Genomic DNA, 23,222 nt, shown 5'->3' on the forward strand with positions numbered 1-23,222 from the left:
CCTCAGTTCGGTTGCTGGCAGGTTGGGGTGGAACAAGATATACCTCTTAATCTGCGCACATGGCCACTTTTAGCCGGCTGTATTGAGAGGTAGGCTATTAGAAATAAATCATGACTGCCTTGGGTGGTCCTATGCCAAGAGGTTAAAGAAATTATGGTTGCCACTGTTTTCGGGGGGAGGGAAGGGTTGTGTAATTCCAAACTGGCTCCCGACCCAACTTTGTTCCAGGGCCGACAGCGCACTCCGCTTTTATTGTGATTAAAAACATAAAACACAGCCCCACAAAAGAAAACCGAACAATTCATTCGCTTCGAAATGAGATGATGCTGTGAAAGGAACTGCAACACTGACAAAAAAATACGTGATTTTTTTTTTTTCTGATTTATCTTCTTTTTCCGTTCTTCTGGGGTAACCACAGCCAATCTAACCCCCTCCTCCTCATCTTCTTCTCTCACACCAACTAACTTCATGCTCTCCTTCACTTCCATCTCATCCATCCATACGTCTTCCTTCAGACCTCCTCCCTGGCAGCTCCAACCTCAGCATCCTTCTACCCAGCTCTTCAACATCCCTTCTCTGTCTGTGTTCAAATGATCTCAGTCTGACTTTATCTCCAGAACATCTAGCATGTGCTGTCCCTAAAATGGACTCACTCCTGATATATCCATCCGTCCATCCATCTTCCTCCGTTTATCCAAAGTGGAGTTGCGGGGGCAACAGCCGGAGCAGTGAGGCCCAGACCTCCCCCCCCCAACCCATGGTCCAGCTCCTTTGGGGGGACCCTGAGGCGTTCCCAGGCCAGCCTGGAGTCATAGCGTGTCCTGGGTCTTCCCCGTGGTCTCCTCTCAGATGGACATGCCCGGAATACCTCCCTCGGGAGGCATCCAAGAGGCCAGATGCCCGAGCCACCTCATCTGACTCCTCTCCGGATGACCGAACTTCTCACCCTATCCCTAAGGGAGAGTCCAGCCACCCTGAGGAGGAAACTCATTTTGGCCGCTTGTATCCACGATCTCGTTCTTTCGGTCACCACCCACAGCTCGTGACCGTAGGTGAGGATGGGAACGTAGATCGACCGGTAAATTGAGACCGGTACAGAGTCTGCATCGGTGCAGACGCTGCACCGATCCGCCTGTCCATCTCCCGCTCCATCCTTCCCCCACTCGTGAACAAGACCCCGAAATACTTGAATTCCTCCTCTTGGGGCAGGACCTCTTCCCCGACCGGGGGTGGGCATTCCACCCGTTTCCGGTTGAGCACCATGGTCTCGGATTTGGCAAGGGCAGGCAAGGGAAAAGTGGGTCCGATGATTTTCTTCTTCACGGGTGGTCGTCTGAGCCACACTTTGTCTGGTCCCTCACCTGGGACCTGTTTGTCCATTGTACAAAATTATTTCATTTTATTTTCTTCTACACCTCCACAATATGTGTTGTAATGAAGTCAGTCGGACAGTTTTACCCATTTCGCTCCGGTGGTCCACTCGCCAAATTGACTTTTCTTTTTGACATAAGCGAAAGTATTCAAATGAAACAGGCGTGGATGTGTTTGCCCCGCCAGGTCTGGAGAGCCTGGCCTCCCAGCCCGAGGACGGGCAGATCCAGATCTTGACGGTGGGTCACCCCACGGGAGAGGAGGCTGAGGGAGAGCCGGTCATGAGCTGCACTCAGTCGCAGAGCAAGCAGGACCTCCGAGTGACTATGCTGAAGAAAGGTACCGTCCAACACCGCGTGCCACTCCGCTCAGCGTGAACGTGCTATACAAGTGGAGACCATTCACCATCCATGCATGTGTTTAATGATGCCTTCTTGTCAAATTTATATTGAATATAAAACTCAAAAGAATAATTATCCACAAATAGAAACATGATGAAGGATAATGTCTGTTGCAGTATTATGAAGCAGCTGTAACAACTAAACCGATTACCTCATGAGTACTCTTTATTTCAACCTTTAAACTGTTAAAATTTTTGTATTTGTATAGTTTAAACATTAAATGCAGCTATTTGCATCAGTTATTTTTTACTCTCACAATGACAGAAAGTGCTTGTATTTGAGAAGCTGCTGTCAAACTCCAAGAACATGGCACAAGGAATATTTTGTTCCAGTGAGACGTGGGTAATTCTATATGTTTGTCTCTCCGTGAAGGTATATCCAGCAGCATGAATTTCGATGAAGAGGAAGACGACGAAGATGAAATCAGCTCCAGTTCCTCGCAGCTGAACAGCAACACGAGGCCGGGATCTGCCACGAGCAAGAAGTCCTGCAAGGTGAAGGGACTTAAGCCTGCGGACATTTCCGCTCCCGTGACATTTTCCATTTCCACCCTCTGAGCGACACGTCTTTATTCCGCTGACAAAAACAGAGATTCTGTGGTAGTTGCCCGGCCGGGAGCAGGTTCCAGCATCGTACCCGTGGGATGTCAGCTCTTTTTCCCGCCGTCATGAGATCCATCAGAAAAATGAAAATACGGACCGTTTTTTGGTTTTTCGTTTAATCTTTAGCATTATTTGTCACTTAGGTGTCATCTTAATGCCACTTTCCATCCAGTGATTCTGATGATATCAACACAGGGGTGGCCGGGTGGGTGGGTGGGGATGAGGGTAGACTCATAATCTCAGAAATTTGCTGAGAGACCTTTAATGGGCCTCCTGGAGTTTGAGTAGCGATGTTTATTTAATTGGATGATTACGACTTTAGAGCGCTGAAGAGAAAACACCTTGGAAGTTATACATGAATCATCCAAAATGTTAATCTATAATTTATGCAATCAAACAAACTCATATTAAGAAGCGTTTATTTGCTGGAATATGTAATAGATGGGAATGATTGTGTGTACAGCACAGTCGGGGAACTATCCCCTCCTTGGGTAAGTAAAATATTCTAAAATAGATTCCTGAATCAGAAACAATTTCCAAGCATATATGTCAATATGAACAACAAAACATGCATTGGGACTTGAATCAAATTGTCACACTGGATTTGTTTTAATTTTTTTGTCCAACCTTTATTTAATCAGGAAAACATATTGAGATTAGAAAAACAGAGATACAAGAAATATCAGACGACCTGCAGCTATCTTTTCTGTCTCAGAAAATTAGAATATTGTGATAAACTTTTTTGTCTTCTGTAATGCAATTAAATTTTTTTTTGATACATTCTGGATTCATAGCAAATCAACTGAAATATTGCAAGCCTTTTATTATTTTAATATTGCTGATTATGGCTTGTACCTTAAGAAAACTCAAAAATCCTATCTCAAAATATTAGAATATCATGAAAAAGTAATTTTTGTGTTTTTCAATTGCATTACAGAAGATAAAGAACTTTATCACAATATACTAATTTTCTGAGACAGTCCTATACTATGAAATAATCACTATCAATTTCCTGATTTCTGGTTCATAATCATAAAAAAAAAAACAAGAGTCTGAAAGAACAGCTACAAACAGACGTCACTGCCTTTAAGTCATCTTAAACGCTTCCAGTGAAATCCAGGTCCTTTTGAGTTTCAAGTGCCCCTGTAGTTCACCTTAAATAAAATAGCAAGGCATTAGTGTGTAGATAGAGGCTCAATCTGAGGACCCTGTGATGTGACAGTTAGGTGGTCTTGGCGTAACATTAGCCCTGTCTGCATTTAACACCAATTTAACAATAACTCATGGATTCAACATGAGCATACACAAGCCTTTGGATGGAATATCACATTCAGTTAGTCTTCAGGCCAGGTAACACTAACCAATATGAAAACTGTTAATCCAATTGAGCAACAAATCCATTCCAATCTTCTAAACAAGCTCAACTTAGAAAATAAATTCCTTTGTGTTTCAAACTATCCAAAAGAACAGAATATAATCAGACTCCTGCTGTTTGTGGAAGGGCTGATCCGATGGTTTGAAGCTCTTAAAAATCATCCCACTGTGATGATTATTGCTGCAAACTCTGGAAATAAACCCATCTGCCATGGTCTAGGAACAAAACTCAGTAAGATGAGACATATCATTTGAGATTTGATGATCAAATTGGCCTTGTAATTACCTGTTGAAGAAATGAATGGCATCTGCTGTGTGTGTGTGTGTGGGGGGGGGGGGGGGAGACCTTTCTATCATTATCCAGTGTCTCTACAGGACAGAGAATAGAATAGAATTGATTATTGTTGTAAATTTTCCTACATCAAGGAGATGGTCAAAGGAAGGCTGGCGTTTCAGGGGTATAACATTTTATAGACTGTACCATAGGCCGGGCCAAATGCTCAAGTGTACTCCCCACACATGTATTCGCGTGAACAAAAAGCATAGGCTTCCAGATTTGATTTTAGCTTCTTTAGGATGAGCAGCCATTTTTAGAGCTCGCCAACTTAAGTGGCACCTTTTAATGCAGGTTTATATGAAGGTAATAGTTAGGAAAGAATAGCACCCTATTAAAACTCTATATGAGCAGGCAGCTGTGATAAAATACAACCTCTGGCATCCCCTAATGCCCAAGTGTAAACAGCTTGCACCAAAACTGTCGTCGAGTGGTGAGTAAGAAAGTAAATATTATACTGTTCTTCTTTTCCTGTGGCCCGTCCCCATCAGGGTCATCAGAGCAAATCTGCTGTCCCTCTGACGGAGTGATTCCCGATACTCTCCATCCTCCTCACTCCGAAAGAGAACCTCAACATCTTCATCTCTGCTGCCTGCAGCTCTGTTCCTCCTGTTGTTCCCACAGTTTCTCAAAACCAGGCAAAACGGCTGATATCACCTCTGTCTATCACACCTTTCCTTTCATTTTTGTTTGTCTTAAATCCCACCTGACACTTTTCTCCGCCCACCGCAACCTGCTGGGATGTGTTTGTTCGCCTCCTCTCCGCAATCTCCATTGCTCCGTTGACCCTAAGAACTTAAAACCCTGCATCTTCTTCAAGTCCACTCCCTGTAACCTCACTGTTCTGCTTGGATCCCTCTCATCCACAGACATATTCTTTCTCTTGGTGGTTAACCTTCAATTCTCTCCTCTCTTGGGCCTACCTATAGCTGTCTAGATTCTCCTCCCATTGCTCCCTGCTCTCACTGCAGATCAAAATATCATCTGCGAACGTCATGGTCGATGGAGATTCTGTCTAAGCTCATCCGTCAGCCTGTCAGTCACCGTAGCAAGAGGTTAAAGCTGATCCCTGATGCTGTCCCACCTCCACTTTGAAAATAAATATTATGTTTTATTGGATATACAGCTTATGTATGCACATTTTATTCATGCAAATGGCGTGTCCCGGAAATTACACAATAGAATACGTAATATGTAATATGTAAATGATTTAATATAATAGGTAGCCTTAATTTCCTTCGGGATCAATAAAGTAATACTACTCTACTCCTCTACTCTAGGTGTAACACCATCATGACACTGTGATCAAAAACACCTCTCGCGATGTTCAAAAGGCCTTTGCTCTGCAAGATTTTGCGTTTGAATTTTTCCATTTCTCAGTTGAGATAACAGGTAAATTAGATGAGCCAGTCCTGTTGCTCCCCTCTTAACTCTGATAACATCACTCCTCCAGACCCGCTCTTTCATATCGCCACTGTACCAGATCCCTATTTTAGACACAGTGTACTCATTTTCTCTCCCAATGGATGATCCAAATCTTTAGACTCATTACTTATCTAATGAAAGACCATTTTAATTCCACACTCGCCATTTTATCATCTCAAGAGAGACCCTGCCCTGGATGCGTTGTCTTGTCTTTACCCCGCAGGAAGTTGCCTCGGCGCCTACCCCGCCGGCCAATGAGCCGAGCATCGATGTAGATGACCTAGAGGAGTTCTCCCTGCGACCTGCGCCCCAGGGGGTCCGGGTGAAGTGCCGAATCACCAGGGACAAGAAGGGCATGGACCGAGGCATGTATCCGACCTACTATCTCCACCTAGAGAGAGAGGACGGAAAGAAGGTAAGAAGTGGTTTGGCACATAATTCCCCAAATACTTAGTTTTTCTTTATTTATTTATCCATGATAGTAGGACTTCTTTTTTTTTTTCGTTTAAACTGTACAACCAAAATTGAGAAGGTTCATGTTTAACACTTGATGCTCAACAGGTGTTCCTACTGGCGGGCAGGAAAAGGAAAAAGAGTAAAACATCGAATTACCTCATCTCCATCGACCCCACCGATCTCTCCAGAGGTGGAGAAAGCTTCATAGGCAAACTGAGGCAAGTCATCACCATTTCAGTGTAAACCACCATCGTTCCAATCCATCAGCAACCATCATTTGGAATCGTTGATCGATGCTATTACGAGTGCTTTTCAGAAGGGTTTGCGTTATTTGGCTGCCCATGAAAGCCCTTATTTTAGAAGCACATCATAGTAAGGCATAGGAAGTGAGCCACGCTGAACCCTTTTGTAGCTGGTTAAAGGTTGCGTCTGCGGCCGTATGGAAACTCTTGAGGAGTTTAATCAAACGCGGTTCTGTGCAGCCTTTCATCCTCAGATCCTCAGACCGTTGGCGGACACACTTCGCAATCATGAACCCATTTGAACGATGGCGGGCGAAATTAAAGAAAGAGTGACCTTTCATCTAGTGCCTGCAGCGCGTCCTGGAGAGGGCTGGGTTCAGTGAGGAACAACAAACAAGGGGTCTGCAGTGAAGTGCCTCTAACTATGAAAATACATTTTCATACTAGAATACACCAACCTACGTATGTCAGTGTACACCCCTCAGGTGTTGTTGCTGTTAATAAAACAAAAAAGGGAGGTAAAGACATTAAGTTGCTGAAGAAAGCACAGCATTTTCAACATGACAGACAAGGATATGCTCAAACAAAGAGTGTCTGTTTTGAGCGACTAAAAGTCGTCAATTTATCATGGGAGGAAGATGAAGTCCTTTACCCTGTCTCATTTTAATGTTTGGTAGTAGGCGCTCTAGAGAGTCAACATTTTATTTTGTCGATATTTTATTTTGAAATAATTACAAACAACTGCTTTAATGTGGCAGTTCTCACTCGTGCCTGCAATAGCATTACTCTGATAGGAGAAGCTCTTCCGCCTCGTTGCGTTTTGTGTTGGTGAAGAGACGGGACCTCACCGCTGCGCCTGCAATCATATTTACCAGAGGAGACCTAATCACACATGGGGCATCCATCCGTCCATCCATCCATCCATCCATCCATCCATCCATCCATCCATCCATCCATCCATCCATCCATTCATCCATCCATGGAGCATCCAATCTTTGTTTATATTTGTCCCTATGTTTGTATACATAGGGGTTAGTTCAAGCCTGTCTATTGGAAAATACATTTTCCAACAATTTCGCAACAACACTACTTTCTTTTTTCACTTTATATATATATATATATTTTTTTTTTTTTTTTTGGAAAATGAAATAATGTGTGAGTTAAAATGAGGATCATTAGCATAAAAAAAATGTAAAAAACAACACATTTTATCCTGCATATCAAACACAAGCCTGGTTTCTGTATAACAACCAGGCTGTGAAAAAATATGTGACAAAGAACAACCAGTTCTGTCATCCTTGCATGTTTTTCCAATGAGGCATTTATATTCATTTACATTTTTGAGAGAACGCTGCCTTCGAACACCATAAATCACAGAAACAGGGCACATGGGCTGACAAATGCTCAGGGGACAAAGAATCTCTGTATTCCCAGACGTAATACATCAGGACATCAGTGAATTTGCTGCACTTCCTTGCTGACTAATTAACATCCATTCATTCTTCCCTCCACTGCAATTCATTTAAAGAAGGAGAAGTGCCTTTATTTCAGTCTCTTATTGCCGACATGTAATGAGAGCGCTGGAGCCATGCAAGCTTTGCTTTCTGGAAATTCTCATTAAATAGGAAATCTTTGGGGTGTCAGCCAGGCAGAGGCCACACAGGTCACACACTGCCATTAGAAGAATGACTTCCTTATTTATTTCCTCTATCTAAGTTGGAATAGTGCTTCTTCTGGATGGTGATGGTGCCGTCACTGGGTGTTTCACCCTTCTCTAGATGCTTCTATGTCCCATATGTAATACGGATTATTAAATACCCATGTGCGTGCATATGCTTTTTCTTTTTATCATTATTATTTTTGATGGTCCATCCTGAACTCCTCTGGCTGCACACACAGTGAGAGAGGTGGTGCGGTAATGCCACTGGTGGCTTGGAGGGTTACTTGTTCATTATTCTTTCAATTGTTTTAAATGTGTATGTTGATTAAGTCACATACAGCTCAGCCATGAGCTTTGAAACTTTCTTTTTTAATCCATCTCATTCTACATGCATATGTGTGTGTCTATTTATCTATAATTTATCTTTTATTAATCCCTCATGGGGAAATTTGTTCTTTGCAATGAACCCATCATGAATCAACCATGAGCAGTAGAATGCTTGTTTAACAATATTTTGACACACTAGGAGGAGGCGGGAATTGAACCGTTCCATCTATCCATCCATCGACCCATCCATCCGTCTATGTATTGCAGGATAACAGTTATTCCTGACACGTTCATTCACGTGGCGAATAGCCGAATGGTCAAATAGTCATATCCATGCGTTGGTGTGTCTTTCCTGCAGGTCTAATCTCATGGGAACCAAATTCACAGTGTATGACAGCGGCTTGAACCCCCTGAAAACCACCACCGCCCTCGAAGACAGCAACTTGCGTCAAGAACTGGCAGCAATTTGTTACGTGAGTTTCATCAGGACCACCATGACGGCAACCAGGATCATAAAGTGACTAAATGAAGGGAATCGCTCAAAGTACAGAGAGTACTTTTCAAACGCCTCCTTAAAGAAGCGGTATTGTACAGCCAATTTGTGTTTGATTACAACTAACATCCAAGTTGCTTCACTCGATGTTCAGTCCGAGCCCGTCATCCAAGATACGTGACGCTGAAAAACAAGTCGGTTGATAGAGTGGGCGTCCCTCCCTATCAGAAAGTTGGCTTTTGAATCCCTGGTTGCTTTCGATGGTTAGAGCCTTGCATGACAGAGGAGACCATTTCCCATCATTTCTGAGTGCATGCATAGATCTATGTAACATAGATACATTTTAAACTATCACATTGATATCTAGGTTTAACTTATGTTTGACAAACTATTTAAATGATGTAACACATTATTTCATGATTGAACTGTGAAAAATGGAACATATTTGAATATGGGAGTTGCTGTGTATTATTTTAGCTATAAGTATGGGGTTTTATTTCCAACCCAGGAAACCAATGTCCTCGGGTTCAAAGGCCCTCGAAAAATGAGCGTCATCATTCCCGGGATGAACATGGACCACGAAAGAGTGTCGATTCGCCCACGAAACGTACGTCTCCCGTGGCTGCCTGAAAAAACACGTAATCGACCCGGGAGTGTAATCAAGCCCAGTTAAAAGTATTTTTCTTGTCTTTATTAAAGGACCATGAGTCTCTGCTTGCCAGGTGGCAAAACAAGAACACAGAGAGTGTGATTGAGCTCCACAACAAGACGCCCGTGTGGAACGACGACACGCAGTCGTATGTGCTCAACTTCCATGGCCGGGTCACTCAGGCTTCTGTCAAGAATTTCCAGATTATTCACGACAATGACCGTAAGTCAGATTAGACTAAATCTAGTTATTCGGCATGTACCGGGGCATACTTCAATGACAGTGCTTAGGATTAGAGTAAAACTGTTTGTTAAATAGTGTTGGATAACCTATGAGGCCTAAATTGGTCAGTGTTTTTTTCACACAGATGGAGAAACATGACATACTTAATCATAGCAATTATAGTTATTTTGATCAAAATTGTGTTTGTTCAGTTTTTATGGCTTTTTTTCAAAACAAAACACAAAAATTCCTTGTATGTAGCATACATATTAGATAGTCCAGGATTAAGACATATACTTGTTTGCAACCTATAAAGACTCCTTTTTTACTGGTCAATGTTGGGCTATTTGGTATTTGGTAATTGTAGTCATGATGTTATAGTTGATATTCATTCAGTCATTTATTCCTTATCTACAACTTATCCTGCACTCAGAGTTGCAGTGATTCTGGAGCCTATCCCATACAAACTCTTATACCTAAACATCATCCAAATTCTCAAGTGGGGTCAGCGATCTTATTATTTGTTTTTTTGGTCCGAATCAGGAAGTGGACAATCACTCATGTCAAGGAAATATTTAATAACAATATTTAATAACAAAGAACCTTTCAGGCCAAAAACATGGGTTCACTGGGGACCCTTAAATTCCCAGCCGTGTGATGAGAAACTGACCAGCTGTTTGTCTCTAAATAATATGTATGTGAGAGGGCGAACCCTACCTCTCGCAGCTGGGGTATGCTACATAAGAACAAGCAGTAAAGATAATGTCTGAATGACTGATTATTTAGTCGTGACAATGTGTGTTCTTCTCATTGAACATTCAAAAGCTGAACAACGCTAGGACGACAGATCTTACTTGAAGTTCTTCGTCTAAAACCGTCCCCTCTCCTCCGCAGCCGACTACATCGTGATGCAGTTCGGTCGCGTGGCCGAGGATGTCTTCACCATGGACTATAATTACCCAATGTGCGCCCTGCAGGCCTTCGCCATAGCCCTTTCCAGCTTCGACAGTAAGTTGGCATGTGAATAAATTGCAGCCAGGGTTCACTGGAGAAATGGTCTGACTTTCACGCCCCATTCCCTGGGTCGCCCCGAAATCCCCCCGAAAACATCCAGTACCCTGGAAATCCTGCATTTTTTTCTGGGAAAAAAAAAAAACAACATCAAAAAACTCTTCACGGGGCCTGAAGTTTTATGTGTGTCAGCGCGCCTGCGTGTGGACCTCGGTGACGTCTTGAAAGAAATCAAGCACAAAGAGTAATCCACTTTCAAACTCCTCTTGGTTTGTTTTGATAACTATAGTCATTTTGTACCATAATGGCTAAAATGAAAAAAAATAAAAAAGACAACATGTCCATATATGTACTAGTTGCAGGAATTTAACATTTCTTTATCTGTAAATGAAAACTTTGAGCTACATTTCTGTCAGTTTTAAGAGTTCCGCCTGGACAAGTAACACGTTTCATGGTTTCCTCACGCATGAGTACTTTATCTTCTTCAAAAAAAGTTGCCGGCTTCAAAATAACATGCATGTCAAGATAATTTATTTTGTTATTTATGTATTTATTACATGTTTGTTTATATTTTTTCCACATGCAAATCAACAAAATGAAACAAAAAAATAGGTACACTCATCAAACCGTTAGGTCACATAACTGGTCACCATAGAAACGCATCTTTGCGGCAGTGTAAAAGTCTCAGCTTGACCAATCGTACAAGCACAGAAAAGGATAACAGAGGGAATTCATGTGAAAACAACAAAAAAAAATTAGCTACTTGTGCATCAACACGGCGAAAGGTACCGTAGTTTCCTACGTATTCATGAATGTACAGGACACATTGATTTGAAGCCAGTCGTGAATGAGATTCACCCATACAGTGTCTATTTGTGCCTTCGAGGACTGGAATCAGTGTTTGGCCTCGGCTGGGAGACGAGCTGAGCTTTGAAAGCGTTAACATTTTGCCGGTGTCTACACACACACACATATACACGTGCGGTCGTTATGGTCAGCATCGTGAAAAAAGTAAATAAAAAATCTAATCACTAATGAAACCAATGTTGCTCGGGCTCCAAGGTGTGTTCCTTCCAATGTTGTTTGGGGCGACGCGTTGGCGGCGTGACCTTCCCCCTAGCTCCGAGGCAGAGCTAGGTGCATTCAACACCCGACCAACGGCAACTTTCTAGATTCCATGGGTAAATGTTTATTACTCTCACAGTTTTTACTGGATGGTATTCTTCTTGCCCCATAGAGGGCAGCACTCTTCCTCATATGTAGTAAAGCACGATGGTATTTTGTATTTTATGACCGTTGGAATTGTTGAATGAAGGCAAAGAACAATCTATCGCACCGATGTTGTTACTGTGGATTATAGGGGGGTCTTTTTCAGATGTGCTATTCTTGTACTCAACTGTGCCCCGATTGGTTCGCCTTTCTATTCCAAAAGGGTTTGTACTCTTGCTGTAAAAAAATGGTTTTTTTTTTCGTATGCGTCCGAGAAGTGGAGGCCTCTTTTCCTTTCCTTCTGTGTTTTCCGGTGTTTCTCGTTGTGATGTGCAGTAAAATGGTGTGAGACGTTACCGTGAAGTGATTGACGTTTTGCTTCTATCATGAAAGACGAGAGGAATAAAAATCTAAATTACAAAAAAAAAACTTGTCAATACTGGGGTTTTGTTTCACGAATACATTTTAAAAATATAGATAAGTATTTGTGTTATACATACAGTATGTGTACATGAATATGTATGAACACACACACACACACACACACACGCACACACAGACATGCATGCTTGGATGGATCTGCTGTATGATTTACTCGTTCATCAAAATAGAGTGTATGTGGTGTACAGAAGGGTGTTTGATTCTTCGACCTGTTGGGTTGCTTGATTTTTGAATATATAATATTCCTTGGTCAACGTTACGTACTGTGACATTTTCATCCTCTTTAACGGACAGGTGAAGACGACTGCAATGGTTCTTCAGTTTGACCACTAGAGGGGGATACTTTATAGTTCATAATATCGCTAAATTTCTCAAGCGCATGAGAAACATCTTAGAACTAGGGTTCTATATGTACATATATGTGTGTATCTGTGTATATCTGATCTGTATGTATGTGCACACACACACACACATACATATATGTGTGTGTGTACACATACATACAAAGTTATGTATATACATGCGGATATTTATATACACATATCATTAATATGTGTGTGTGTGTTTACAGGAAAACCCAAAATTATTCCTACCTCAGGGGTAGGAATAATTTCAAGATTGTTTGTATCATGTATGTATAAATACAGTGGGGCAAAAATATATAGTTAGCCACCATTTGTGCCAGTTCTCAGATTTAAAAAGATGAGAGAGGCCTGTTATTTTCATCATAGGTACACTTGAACTATGAGAGATGGAAATGGAAAAAAAAAAACCTCCAGAAAGTCATATATACCCTTTGTTGGCAATGACAGAAGTCTTCATAAGGCTTTCGCACACCGTTGCTGGTATTTTGGCTCATTCCTCCATGCAGATCTCCTCAAGAGCAGTGATGTTTTGGGGCAACACAGACTTTCAACTTCCTCGAAAGATTGTCTATGGCAGGGGTGTCAAACATACGGGCTGCGGGCCAGAACCTGCCCGCAAGGAGGTTTGGTCAGGCCATAATTTGAAAGTGAAAAAATGCATAAAGGCAAGGATTTAATTTTTTAAATTAGATGCAACTCCAGAATTTTCCACTAGGGGCGCACGATTTTGGTCAGAGTAGTAGACAAGCCGCATCACTGAGACGGACCAATCAGTAGACGTTATCAATGCGCCACCTGCTGCTTGTTACGACGTTGTTTCTACCCTGTTCTCTACCTCCCTGCTAGACCCTCATTAGCCAAAATGCCATTATCAAAACAGAGAAAAGTAGAAAAAGAGTTTGGAATTTTCAAAGAAAAATGGACTACGTCCTTTTTATTTAACCCTAGAACACTAACGTCGGGTGATTTTCACCCACACAAATTCTGTCATGTGATTTTCATAGTGTTGCCATTTAGTTTTATGGGTCCTTGGGTAGCTTCAGGCTGCTCACTAATGTTATTAATTGTATATTTGTTTCCCTCCTCCCATTGGCCCATCTTTACGTTGATAAAAACTATATTTTATCCAGGATATTGTATTGGCTAAAATAGACCCAATGTTAGTGATGATGTTACTTATTTTAATGTTAGTGTTCTTGGAGACGCACAGGAAACCTTTGTGCTTGTTGTGTTTGCAACAAGTTTCGGTATTTAAGGAATATAATATTCGGCGCCGCTATGAGACTCATCACAGCGTAAAATATGACAGCTTGCAAGGACAACTGAGAAGAGCTAAGATCAACAAATTGCTGGAAAACAGCAGTCCACTTTCACTCATGGCCAAGAAATCAGTGAAGCAGCGGTAAAAGCCAGCTCCTAATTTCAAGTGAAAATGTGCAATTTAATGTTAGTCACCAGCTCCACTACTAAAGAGTATGGTGGAATTCATCTGTTCATGCAACTCCACACATTTTCAGTATGTATAGTATGTGTATGCATGTTTCATGGATGAAGTTTACACATTTACTTGAAGAATAAAATAGCACTCTCTTTAGTTTGTGAGGTGTAGGCAGGGATTCAATTTAGATTTTATATGCACATGTGTATATGGTTTAAAAATCCCTTTCTTTATAAGTCTCATTTAATCATAAGTGTATTAATATATTTTTTAATAATATTATATAATAATATAACACTGTATATACACTGTACATCACACAAATGTATTACAATAAGAGTGTGTTGCTATTTGATATTCTGGGTGATGACGCTGAATATCATATGTCTGAGCTTTATAAATGGGGGAGAAATCTAAATTTATTTCTTTATATATGTCTAATAATATAATATAATAATAATAATATATTTTAATAATAAGTTTTGTGGCTTTGTACGATCACTGGGATCAGTTGCGATGCATAGACATGAATGATAAAAGTAAATTCCACGTTTGTTTAAGGAAATATGAGGTGTTTCATGAAATGTTTTGTGAAGGATTTTTCATTTAATTCCAAGATTTTCCTAATGTGCTTGTACGTCTTTACACCAAAACAGAGAAAAGTCATGATATTTTGATATTTATTGCTGACTATGCTGTAATTTTAATGGTCCGACCCACTTGACATCTACCTAGGCCGTACGTGGCCCAGGATGAGAAATGAGTTTGACACCCCTGGTCTATGGGGTTAAGATCTGGAGACTGGCTCGGCCACCCCGGGACCTTAAAATCCTTCTTACCAAGCCACTCCTTCGTTGCCCGGGCGGTGTGTTTGGGATCATTGTCATGCTGAGAGACCCAGTCACATTACATCTTCAATGCCCTTGCTGGTGGAAGGAGGTTTTCTCTCAAAATTTCACAATACACGGCCCCATTCATTCTTTCCTGCTCACGGATCAGTCGTCCTGTTCCCCTTGCAGAAAAACAGCTCCAAAGCATGACGTTTCCACCGCCGCGCTTCACAGTAGGTATGGTGTTATTTGAATGCAACTCAGCATTCTTTCAGTTCAGTTTTTACCAAAAAGTTCTATTTTGGTTTAATCTGACCATATAACATTCTCACAGTCCTCTTCTAGATCATCCAAATGCTCTAGCAAACTTCACGTGGTCCTGGACATGTACTGGCTTCAGCAGGGGGGCACGACTGGCACTGCGGGATTTGAGTCCCTGGCGGCGTTGTGTGTTACTGATGGTAACCTTTGTTACTTCGGTCTCAGCTCTCTGAAGGTCATTCGGAAGTGTCCCCCCCTGTGCTTCAGGGATTTTTGTTCACCATTCTTGTGATCATTTTTATCCCACAGGGTGAGATCCTTCGTGGATTCCCAGATCGTGGGAGATTACCAGCGGTCTTGTATGTCTTCCATTTTCTAATAATTGCTTCCACAGTTGAGTTCTTCACACCAAGCTGCTTACCTATTGCAAATTGAGTCTTCCCAGCCTGGTGCAGGTCTACAAATTTATTTCTGGTGTCCTTTGACAGCTCTTTGGCCATCATGGAGTTTGGAGTGTGACTGTTAGAGGTTGTGGACAGGTGTCTTTTGTACCAATAACCAGTTCAAACAGGTGCCATTAATACAGGTAAAGTGTGGAGGACAGAGGAGCCTCTTAAAGAGGAAGTTACAGGTCTGTGAGAGACAGAAATCTTTCTGGTTTGTAGGTGACAAAGTACTTATTTTCCTGAGGAATTTACCAATTCATTCATTAAAAATCCTACAGTGTGATTTCCTGGATTTTTCCCCTCTATTCTGTGTCTCATAGTTGAAATGTAGAAATTACAGGCCTCTCTCATCTTTTTCAGTTGGAGAACTTGCACAATTGGTGGCTGACTAAATACCGTTTTGCAACACTATATATAAATATATATATATACGTATACAGAATGTGTGTGTGTGTATCTAGTAATAATAATAACAATAACAATGATAGTGTAGGTTTGTATATACACACATACATATATATGTGAATATAGAGGTATGTATGTGTATGTACATATAAATAGTCATATATATATATACATATATATATACATATATACACTGTACGTTACACATATGTATTACAATAAGAGTGTGGTGATGACGCTGAATATCATATATCCAAACTTTATTAACGGGGTAGAAATCTCAAAACACTTCTAAATGTATTTCTTTATATATGTTTATATCCACAAATGCAAACGCAAATACAGGCATGTACTGAATGATTCACAAATAGAATAATCAAAGGTAAAAAACTATATACTATACACGCAAGGGTTGTAAACACGGAAGAGCAGTTTTGGGGAAAAGGGGTGTCTTATGTCTCCCTCCTGTTTCGCATCCTCAGCCCGCTGACCCCGACCTCCTTCGGCGTGTCGCCCTCAGCAGGCGGCGACATCAAATACTCCTCTGCCTCACCCCGTGCGTCCTCTTCCAGATCGGGGCAGCTCATGCAACCGAACTGCAGGCTCTCCGCCTCCATCACGGGATCCTCTTCATCAGCCCCGTCTCCCACCTCGGCACACTCAGCCTCTAACTCTCGATCGTCGTCCTCCTCCTCATCGTCGTCGTCCTCTTCGTCTACGTCTTCCTCTCCCCCCTTGTCGTCAACCGCCTCTTTTGGATAGCGATATACATCTTTGTGTTCGTTGAAGGTGATCTGCCTCTTCCCCCCTTTGTGCCACTCCATCTCGGCGCTCACTTCCAAACCCAGTCTCTCCTGCTTCCCCTCGACCTGAGAGGAAGACGGACTCAGCAAGAGTCTTTTCTCCGCTTCAACTTCCTCCTCCTCCTCTTCCTCCTCATCCTCTTCTTCTTCTCTCTCATCCTCCTCCGTTTCATCCTCCACACTCTCCTCCTCCTCCTCCTCTTCTTCCTCATCCACCTCCTGCACAATGGAGAGCTTCCTTGCTGAAACCTCCTCCTCCTCCTGCACCATCCTCTCAGCCAGGGCCTCGGCAGTGGGCTGATTGGTGGGCACCCGGAGGATTTCCGCGTCAAATTCATATTTCTCGATGTTCTCATCATAATCCGGGTAGGTCTCCTCTGGGTAACCTGTGAAAACATTCACACCAAAGATGTGGGCCAGTAACAACGAGGGGGTTTAAGAGCGACGTCCGGGTCCGACACGTACCCTCCCAGTCCACGCCATAAGAGACTTCCTCGGCCTCCATCTCCGGGGAAGCCCCCTCCGGCCGGCCCTCTTGCATCAGCTGCGTGATTTGTCGAAGTTGCCGGAGTAGTTTCTCCTCCCGCTTTGTTGACGTTTTGCTCTTCCTCCGTCTGCCGCTGGGGAGCAGAGCAGGAGTGTTTTTCTGCTTGTCGCTATAGTCACATTAATAGTCGCATAGCTGCAATAGATCCTTATCCAGGACTGGATTTATAGTTTTTAATATCATTTGCCAGAATGTGATATTAACATTTTCAACAGCCTCGCAGCTAGAGCACTTTTTTTCTCGGTTTCGTATTCTCATTCTCAACGTGGCCTTTTGTAAGGCCTGCGGACATTTGCGAATTCAGCAAAAACATTTCAACTGTATCTTTCTGACTTCTTTTAATGTCCATGGCAGATTCTTTCTAAGGTTCAGTGCTTTTATCACTGGTGGTAAAAAAGTTTCCAGATTTTTTTTTTCAATTACTTAATAAATTTTGAATTCATTTTTATGTATTCATGAAAAAACTATAAAAATGAACAACACTTTTATTTATATGAGCGCCATGATGGCTCAGTGCCAGTGCTTACACTGCATGACGGTTTCTGGTTCGATTCCGATCTCTAGTAATAATATCTCTGCATGATATATGAATGAAGGAGTGAATGTTTGTATGGCTCTACATGGGGCCCTGTGATTGACCCTGTCAAGGGTGAACCCAGCCTTTCACCCAATGACAGCTGGGATAGGCTTCGGCCACCTCGCCACCCTGGGTGCGGCGGTATAGATAATGAATGAGGTAATTAATGAATGAATTAATGAATTAATGAATTAATAATTAATTTATAATTCTCTCATTACCTCCCAGCGCCCAGGCGGTTTCCGGAGCCAATCCTCTCAATCATTCTTTCTGTCTGAAGCAGTCTCTCCTGGAGCCTTGCAACTTCCTCATCAGTTACTATGAAGCAGGTAAATCACAACAAAAAAAAAAAAATCAACTAAAAGAAGAGCACTGAAATGATATATACATGTAAATTCAAATATAATGCAGCTCATTCTGTTTATGATTTTCCATTTTTTTTTTCTGTTGTTCAATTGTTCCATTGTATCTGAATCATTACTTGCATTTTTTTTTTAATCTATTATCATATTTGCAGCTGCAGCAAATTAATTTCCTTGCTGAGGGATTAATAAAGTCTATCTTATCTTATCTTATCTTATCTTATCTTATCTTATCTTATCTTATCTTATCTTATCTTACCGTATATAATATAATATAATATGATATAATATAATATGATATAATATAATATAATATAATATAATATAATATAATATAATATAATATAATATAATATAATATAATATAATATAATATAATATAATATCTTCTTCTCCTTTTGGCTTTTCCCTTCAAGGGTCGCCACAGCGAATCAACCTTCCCCATCTAACCCCATTCTCTGTATCTTCCTCTCTCACATCAACTACCTTCATACCCTCTCTCACTACATCCATAAATCTTCTCCTTGGTCTTCCTCCAGACCTCCTGCCTGGCAGCTCAAATTCCAGCATCCGTCCACCAATATATTCACTATTCCTCCTTTGTACATGACCTAACAATCTCAGGCTGGCTTCTCTGACCTTCTCTCCAAAATATCTAACATGAGCTGTCCCTCTGATGGACTCATTCTTGTTCCTATCCAACCTGGTCACTCTCAAAGAGAACCTTAGCATTTTCATATCTGTGGCCTCTAACTCTGCCTCCTGTCTTTTTGTCATTGGCACTGTTTTTAGGCCTTACAGCATCGTTGGTCTCACCACTGTCTTGTACACCTTTCCTTTCATTCTGGCTGATAGTCTTCTAGTCTAGTTTCCACTACTCTTTCCCATAACTTCGTTGTATGGCTCATCAACTTCATCCCTCTAAAGTTTCCGCAATTCTGCACATCCCCCTTGTTCTTAAAAATGGGCACCATCACACTTTGTCATCATTCTTCAGGCATCTTCTCACTCTCTAAGATCCCGTTGAATAAACTAGTCAGAAACTGTAATGCTACCTTTCATAAACACTTCCACACCTCCACAGATATATCATCGAGACCCACTGCCTTTTCATTCTTCATTCTCTTCAACGCCTTCCTCACTTCACTTTTACTAATCTCTGCTTTGTAGTCTACAATAGTCACGTCTTCTACCCTTGCCCCGCTGTCATTTTCCACATTCATCAGCTCTTCAAAGTACTCTTTCCATCTTCCCATCACTCTTCTAGCGTCTGTCAATACATTTCCCTTCCTATCCTTAATCACCCAGACCTGTTGTACAACCTTCCCATTGTTATTTCTCTTTTTTGCAAACCTTTGTAGATCATTCTCTCCCTCCTTACTGTCCAACCAAGCATAAAAGTCATCAATATAATATAATATAATATAATATAATATAATATAATATAATATAATATAATATAATATAATACAATACAATACAATACAATACAATACAATACAATATGATATAATATAATATAATATAATATAATATAATATAATATAATATAATATAATATAATATAATATAATACAATACAATATGATATAATATAATATAATATGATGCAGTCGGACTATTAAAGTTTACTGTAAAAATATTATTTGTTTATTTGTTTATCTATTCATTTAACATACATGTGTTTCTAATTTGCATGCTATACTCACAAATTCTCTTCTCCACACGAGCTACGGTTGTTGTGGTGTGTTTCCGGGTGTGAGGGGCCTTCCCTCTGCAGGTCAGCTGTGAAAATTGCCACTATTACAGTTTAACATCTGAGCAAAAATATTATTTCTTTTGTCAGAATAAAGAAATTTATTTCATGTTATAACATCAGTTAATGGATTTAAGATATGAATAACCTTATAGATTATGTAGAAGATGTACAGAAGAATCCCAAATCCATATATTGGTATCACTTGAGCCATCAGGTTGTATTTCCTGCCTCGTCCGAAGCCTTTCACTTTGGCCGCATTCTCAACACTGGGCGTGAGGGATGGCGGTGTGTCCACACCCCACTGACTCGGGTCCTCCGGCAAGGACACGTGGTGGATAGCAGGTAAGTAAAATCCAGGTCCGACTGGAGAAGAACAACATCGACATCAGGAAATGTGATCCCGCCAAACCCGTCACTCAATTGTTCCAATAGTTCTCTGACGATCGTCTCATTCCCTTATTTCAAGTCATAAATGAATGTATCGTCAGCTTCTTAAGATAAGCGCCGAGTCATTTTTTTTCTGCCTAAATCAACCCCTTATTCAACATATAGTTCCGTTTTTTGCGTTTTCTGACACAACTGAAAAAAACTGACTTTGGCGATAATGTTAAGAATGTGACGACACACAGAAGCTTATTTGATAAATAATCCAGCCTGGAAAATGCAAAGCGGGCATCACGGTCTCGTGCTTTTGAATGATTTTGAATCATTAAAGTACATTTATAATGAGCTGAAAATCAATATTTTTTTGAACTATCACACAAAATATGCACGTCATCGGTTTATTCCGACCAAGATTCAATCGGATTTGATCCTGTTTGAAAAGACAATGGTACAGGCTCATCACCATGGGAACTTCAGAGGAATTTCAGCAAAGACGTAAAAGTCAGGGAATGTATATATGTATATATGTATATATGGTTTATATGTATATAGAGTATATATGTTGACAGGGCATTGTAGAGAAGGCGTCAGCAACACATTTTCATTGAGAGAGATTTCAATAAATCCATAAAATATAGAATACATGCCAGATGTTGCATGCATATTTCAGTTCGTGTCGATATGGTAGAAGCCATGCAAATATTCAATTCATCGCTCTTTAATTTACTCCTTGTTATCTGCATGACACGTAACACAGTGCTGTGATGGGGCCTTTGAACCTGGCGCGACATTTCAGGGCAGCATCTGGCGACAACAACAACAACAGCAGCAGCAGCAGTGAAACACACTAATGACGGAGCGCGGTTGAGATAGTGGACGCATGATGATCGGATAAATCCCCTTACCCTTAGGCGGCCCCATCTCCTTTTTTCCTCTGGGTAATAGCATTTTGGGCAAGAACAGAGAAACGCAGAGAACAGAGCAGGATATGAGAGTAACCTTCTGGCAGGTGGTGATCGACATTTTGTCTCGGAAAAGCGACAGCGGTGCGTTAATTCAAACGAACGGCGCAGCTCGCAGCCACAGATGTCATCTCTCATCTTGTGACGTGCCTTTTCAGATTAGATGGGATTAGATGGGGTGGCTTCAGGGGCTGGATGAAATATTCTGACAAATCCCACCAGGGAGAATCAGCTGTTCGAATGGGAAATGGTTAAAATTCGGACAGATGACCTTTGATGCGGTGAATTAAGTAATCGATTAAAAAATAAAAAGTAAGAAAGCGAGGCTGAATTTATGTATATAAAAATTACGTAGATGTCTCTTTGGTTATGTTGATGAAGCTCCTTTTTTTTATCTAGGTTAGGACTCCAATTTACTTCACAACCACATGACAACATTTATTACAGTGTTACATACCCCAACAATTTGTAATAGACGTGAATTTACATCAAAAGTCGGAGTCCCATTCAGTATTTCACATGTGGTCTCCACAGTGAACAAGAGTCGAAAAAAAAAGTAACCGAATAATCCAAACAAAAGGTTTTGTAAGAGTAATGATTTTCAGAATACAGATTTACATGAGAGCACTTAAATGCAGCAAATGACCTCTCAACCCCCATTATACAACCCCGGCCTGTACTCAACATCAGCTGCCAGGAGATGGCAGTGCAGAATCAGCCTTTGTGATTGAGAGCATCCACAGGAGGAAGTCCTTACTCGGCTACCCGAAGAGGAAATAACACAGTTTGGTAATTAACAGGATTTATTGGTTGGTCATAAACAAATAGGAAGAATTTCCAGAGGACTCTTAGCCACGATTGACTATTAACTCCTCATCTTCCAAGCCTCTAACCGAACAACCATTATGAACATACTAGCCGGGAGGTGAAAGTTACCGCGGCATTATTGACTGGTGCATTTTAGTTGGATATTGTCGCAAACTCTATTTCATGAAAGTCACAGAGTCAGTGTTGGATATTGGATTGTCCTGTGCCAAATCAGTTTGGGGGATTCTTCAGTCACACATCCTGTCATGGAGTAAAGGTTGAAAATTGGAGCATTAGTATCAACCAATTGAATGAAATCAAATTTTTCAGGAGTTAATCTTCAATAAGTTCTTTTCTTACTTTTCCGTTCTAAGGATGCGGCTGTCAGGTTCGAGCATTGACGCAAGCGGACGTCTACGAAGGCCTAAAAGGGGGGACCCAGGGGATTTATTAGTGAAAACCGCGGCAGACATGTTAACTCCACCTGCATCTTTCACAGAATACTTATCGAGGGCCTGGAGCCTTTTTCCTTTTGAAATACTGATCAGTGAAGTAAACCTTCAGAAAGAAAGAAGGGGTCAGGATACAGAATTGATATTATGTGTACGAGGACCATCCAGTTGCGGCTTCAAATAAAAAACATTAACATAGAGAACGGGTCGAGTGATTGGTTCATTACTGCAAAAGAAAAAAACAAAATAAAACGTGGCAAAATTGAAATTTGCCCAATCACTTTGTATATTATAGTCAATTCCTAACTTGTATTTTCTATAAATTTCATCAACAAGAGGAAATTTCAAGAATACTGAATTTGACATTCCACATTGGGGGTGGGGGTCTCTCCCAGGTGAGTATGGGGAAGGGCGAGGGGTTAGTTGTTAGTTAACATTTACGGAAAATTTGGAGTCTTCAAACAAGCTTAAACCTTTTCTTAGTTTTTATTTGTTCCTATTGGCACCGTAGACATCAACCGGAGAACCCTGGGAGAACACTTGCAGGTGCAGGGAGGACCAATCCCCCCCTTCCCCACTGGACAAAGGGGCTTTGGATTTGAGCGTG

General features: G+C 41.1%; 2 protein-coding genes across 3 annotated transcripts in view; one reads left to right on the plus strand and one right to left on the minus strand.

Annotated features, from left to right (window-relative positions):
• tub (TUB bipartite transcription factor) overlaps positions 1-12,205 on the plus strand; it is a 40,235-nt gene extending 28,030 nt beyond the window's left edge. For both annotated transcript variants that reach the window (XM_086175241.1, XM_086175240.1), the window contains exons 5-12: positions 1,558-1,710; positions 2,145-2,266; positions 5,731-5,922; positions 6,069-6,181; positions 8,551-8,665; positions 9,194-9,292; positions 9,385-9,556; positions 10,451-12,205. In XM_086175241.1, coding sequence (XP_086031367.1) covers positions 1,558-1,710; positions 2,145-2,266; positions 5,731-5,922; positions 6,069-6,181; positions 8,551-8,665; positions 9,194-9,292; positions 9,385-9,556; positions 10,451-10,584 — 1,100 coding nt within the window. In that variant the 3' untranslated portion in view covers positions 10,585-12,205. The remainder of the gene's footprint in view (positions 1-1,557; positions 1,711-2,144; positions 2,267-5,730; positions 5,923-6,068; positions 6,182-8,550; positions 8,666-9,193; positions 9,293-9,384; positions 9,557-10,450) is intronic.
• A 4,016-nt stretch (positions 12,206-16,221) lies between these two features.
• On the minus strand, positions 16,222-21,497 carry ric3a (RIC3 acetylcholine receptor chaperone a). The gene is made up of 6 exons (XM_086175089.1): positions 21,300-21,497; positions 20,156-20,373; positions 19,961-20,036; positions 18,111-18,207; positions 17,231-17,385; positions 16,222-17,151 (listed from the first exon to the last, which is right to left on the minus strand). Exons 1-6 carry the CDS (start codon positions 21,415-21,417, stop codon positions 16,415-16,417), a joined length of 1,401 nt encoding a protein of 466 aa, XP_086031215.1. The 5' UTR covers positions 21,418-21,497; the 3' UTR covers positions 16,222-16,414.
• Between the last annotated feature and the right edge of the window lie 1,725 nt (positions 21,498-23,222).

The sequence above is a fragment of the Fistularia commersonii genome, chromosome 27 (genome assembly GCF_037954325.1).
Source record: "Fistularia commersonii isolate RoL2024-O1a breed Wild chromosome 27, RoL_Fcom_v1.0, whole genome shotgun sequence".
In the NCBI taxonomy this organism is placed as follows: Eukaryota; Metazoa; Chordata; class Actinopteri; order Syngnathiformes; family Fistulariidae; genus Fistularia; species Fistularia commersonii.

Bases quoted from the DNA above. Each gene is read 5' to 3' on its own strand.
- ric3a (XM_086175089.1), bottom strand. From the start codon at position 21,417: ATGTCGATCACCACCTGCCAGAAGGTTACTCTCATATCCTGCTCTGTT. The intron at 20,374-21,299 runs GTAAGGGGATTT...GTTCTTCTCCAG, and splicing joins GGAGATGGGGCCGCCTAAGG to TCGGACCTGGATTTTACTTA. The intron at 17,386-18,110 runs GTAATGAGAGAA...TCTGCTCCCCAG, and splicing joins AACCGCCTGGGCGCTGGGAG to CGGCAGACGGAGGAAGAGCA.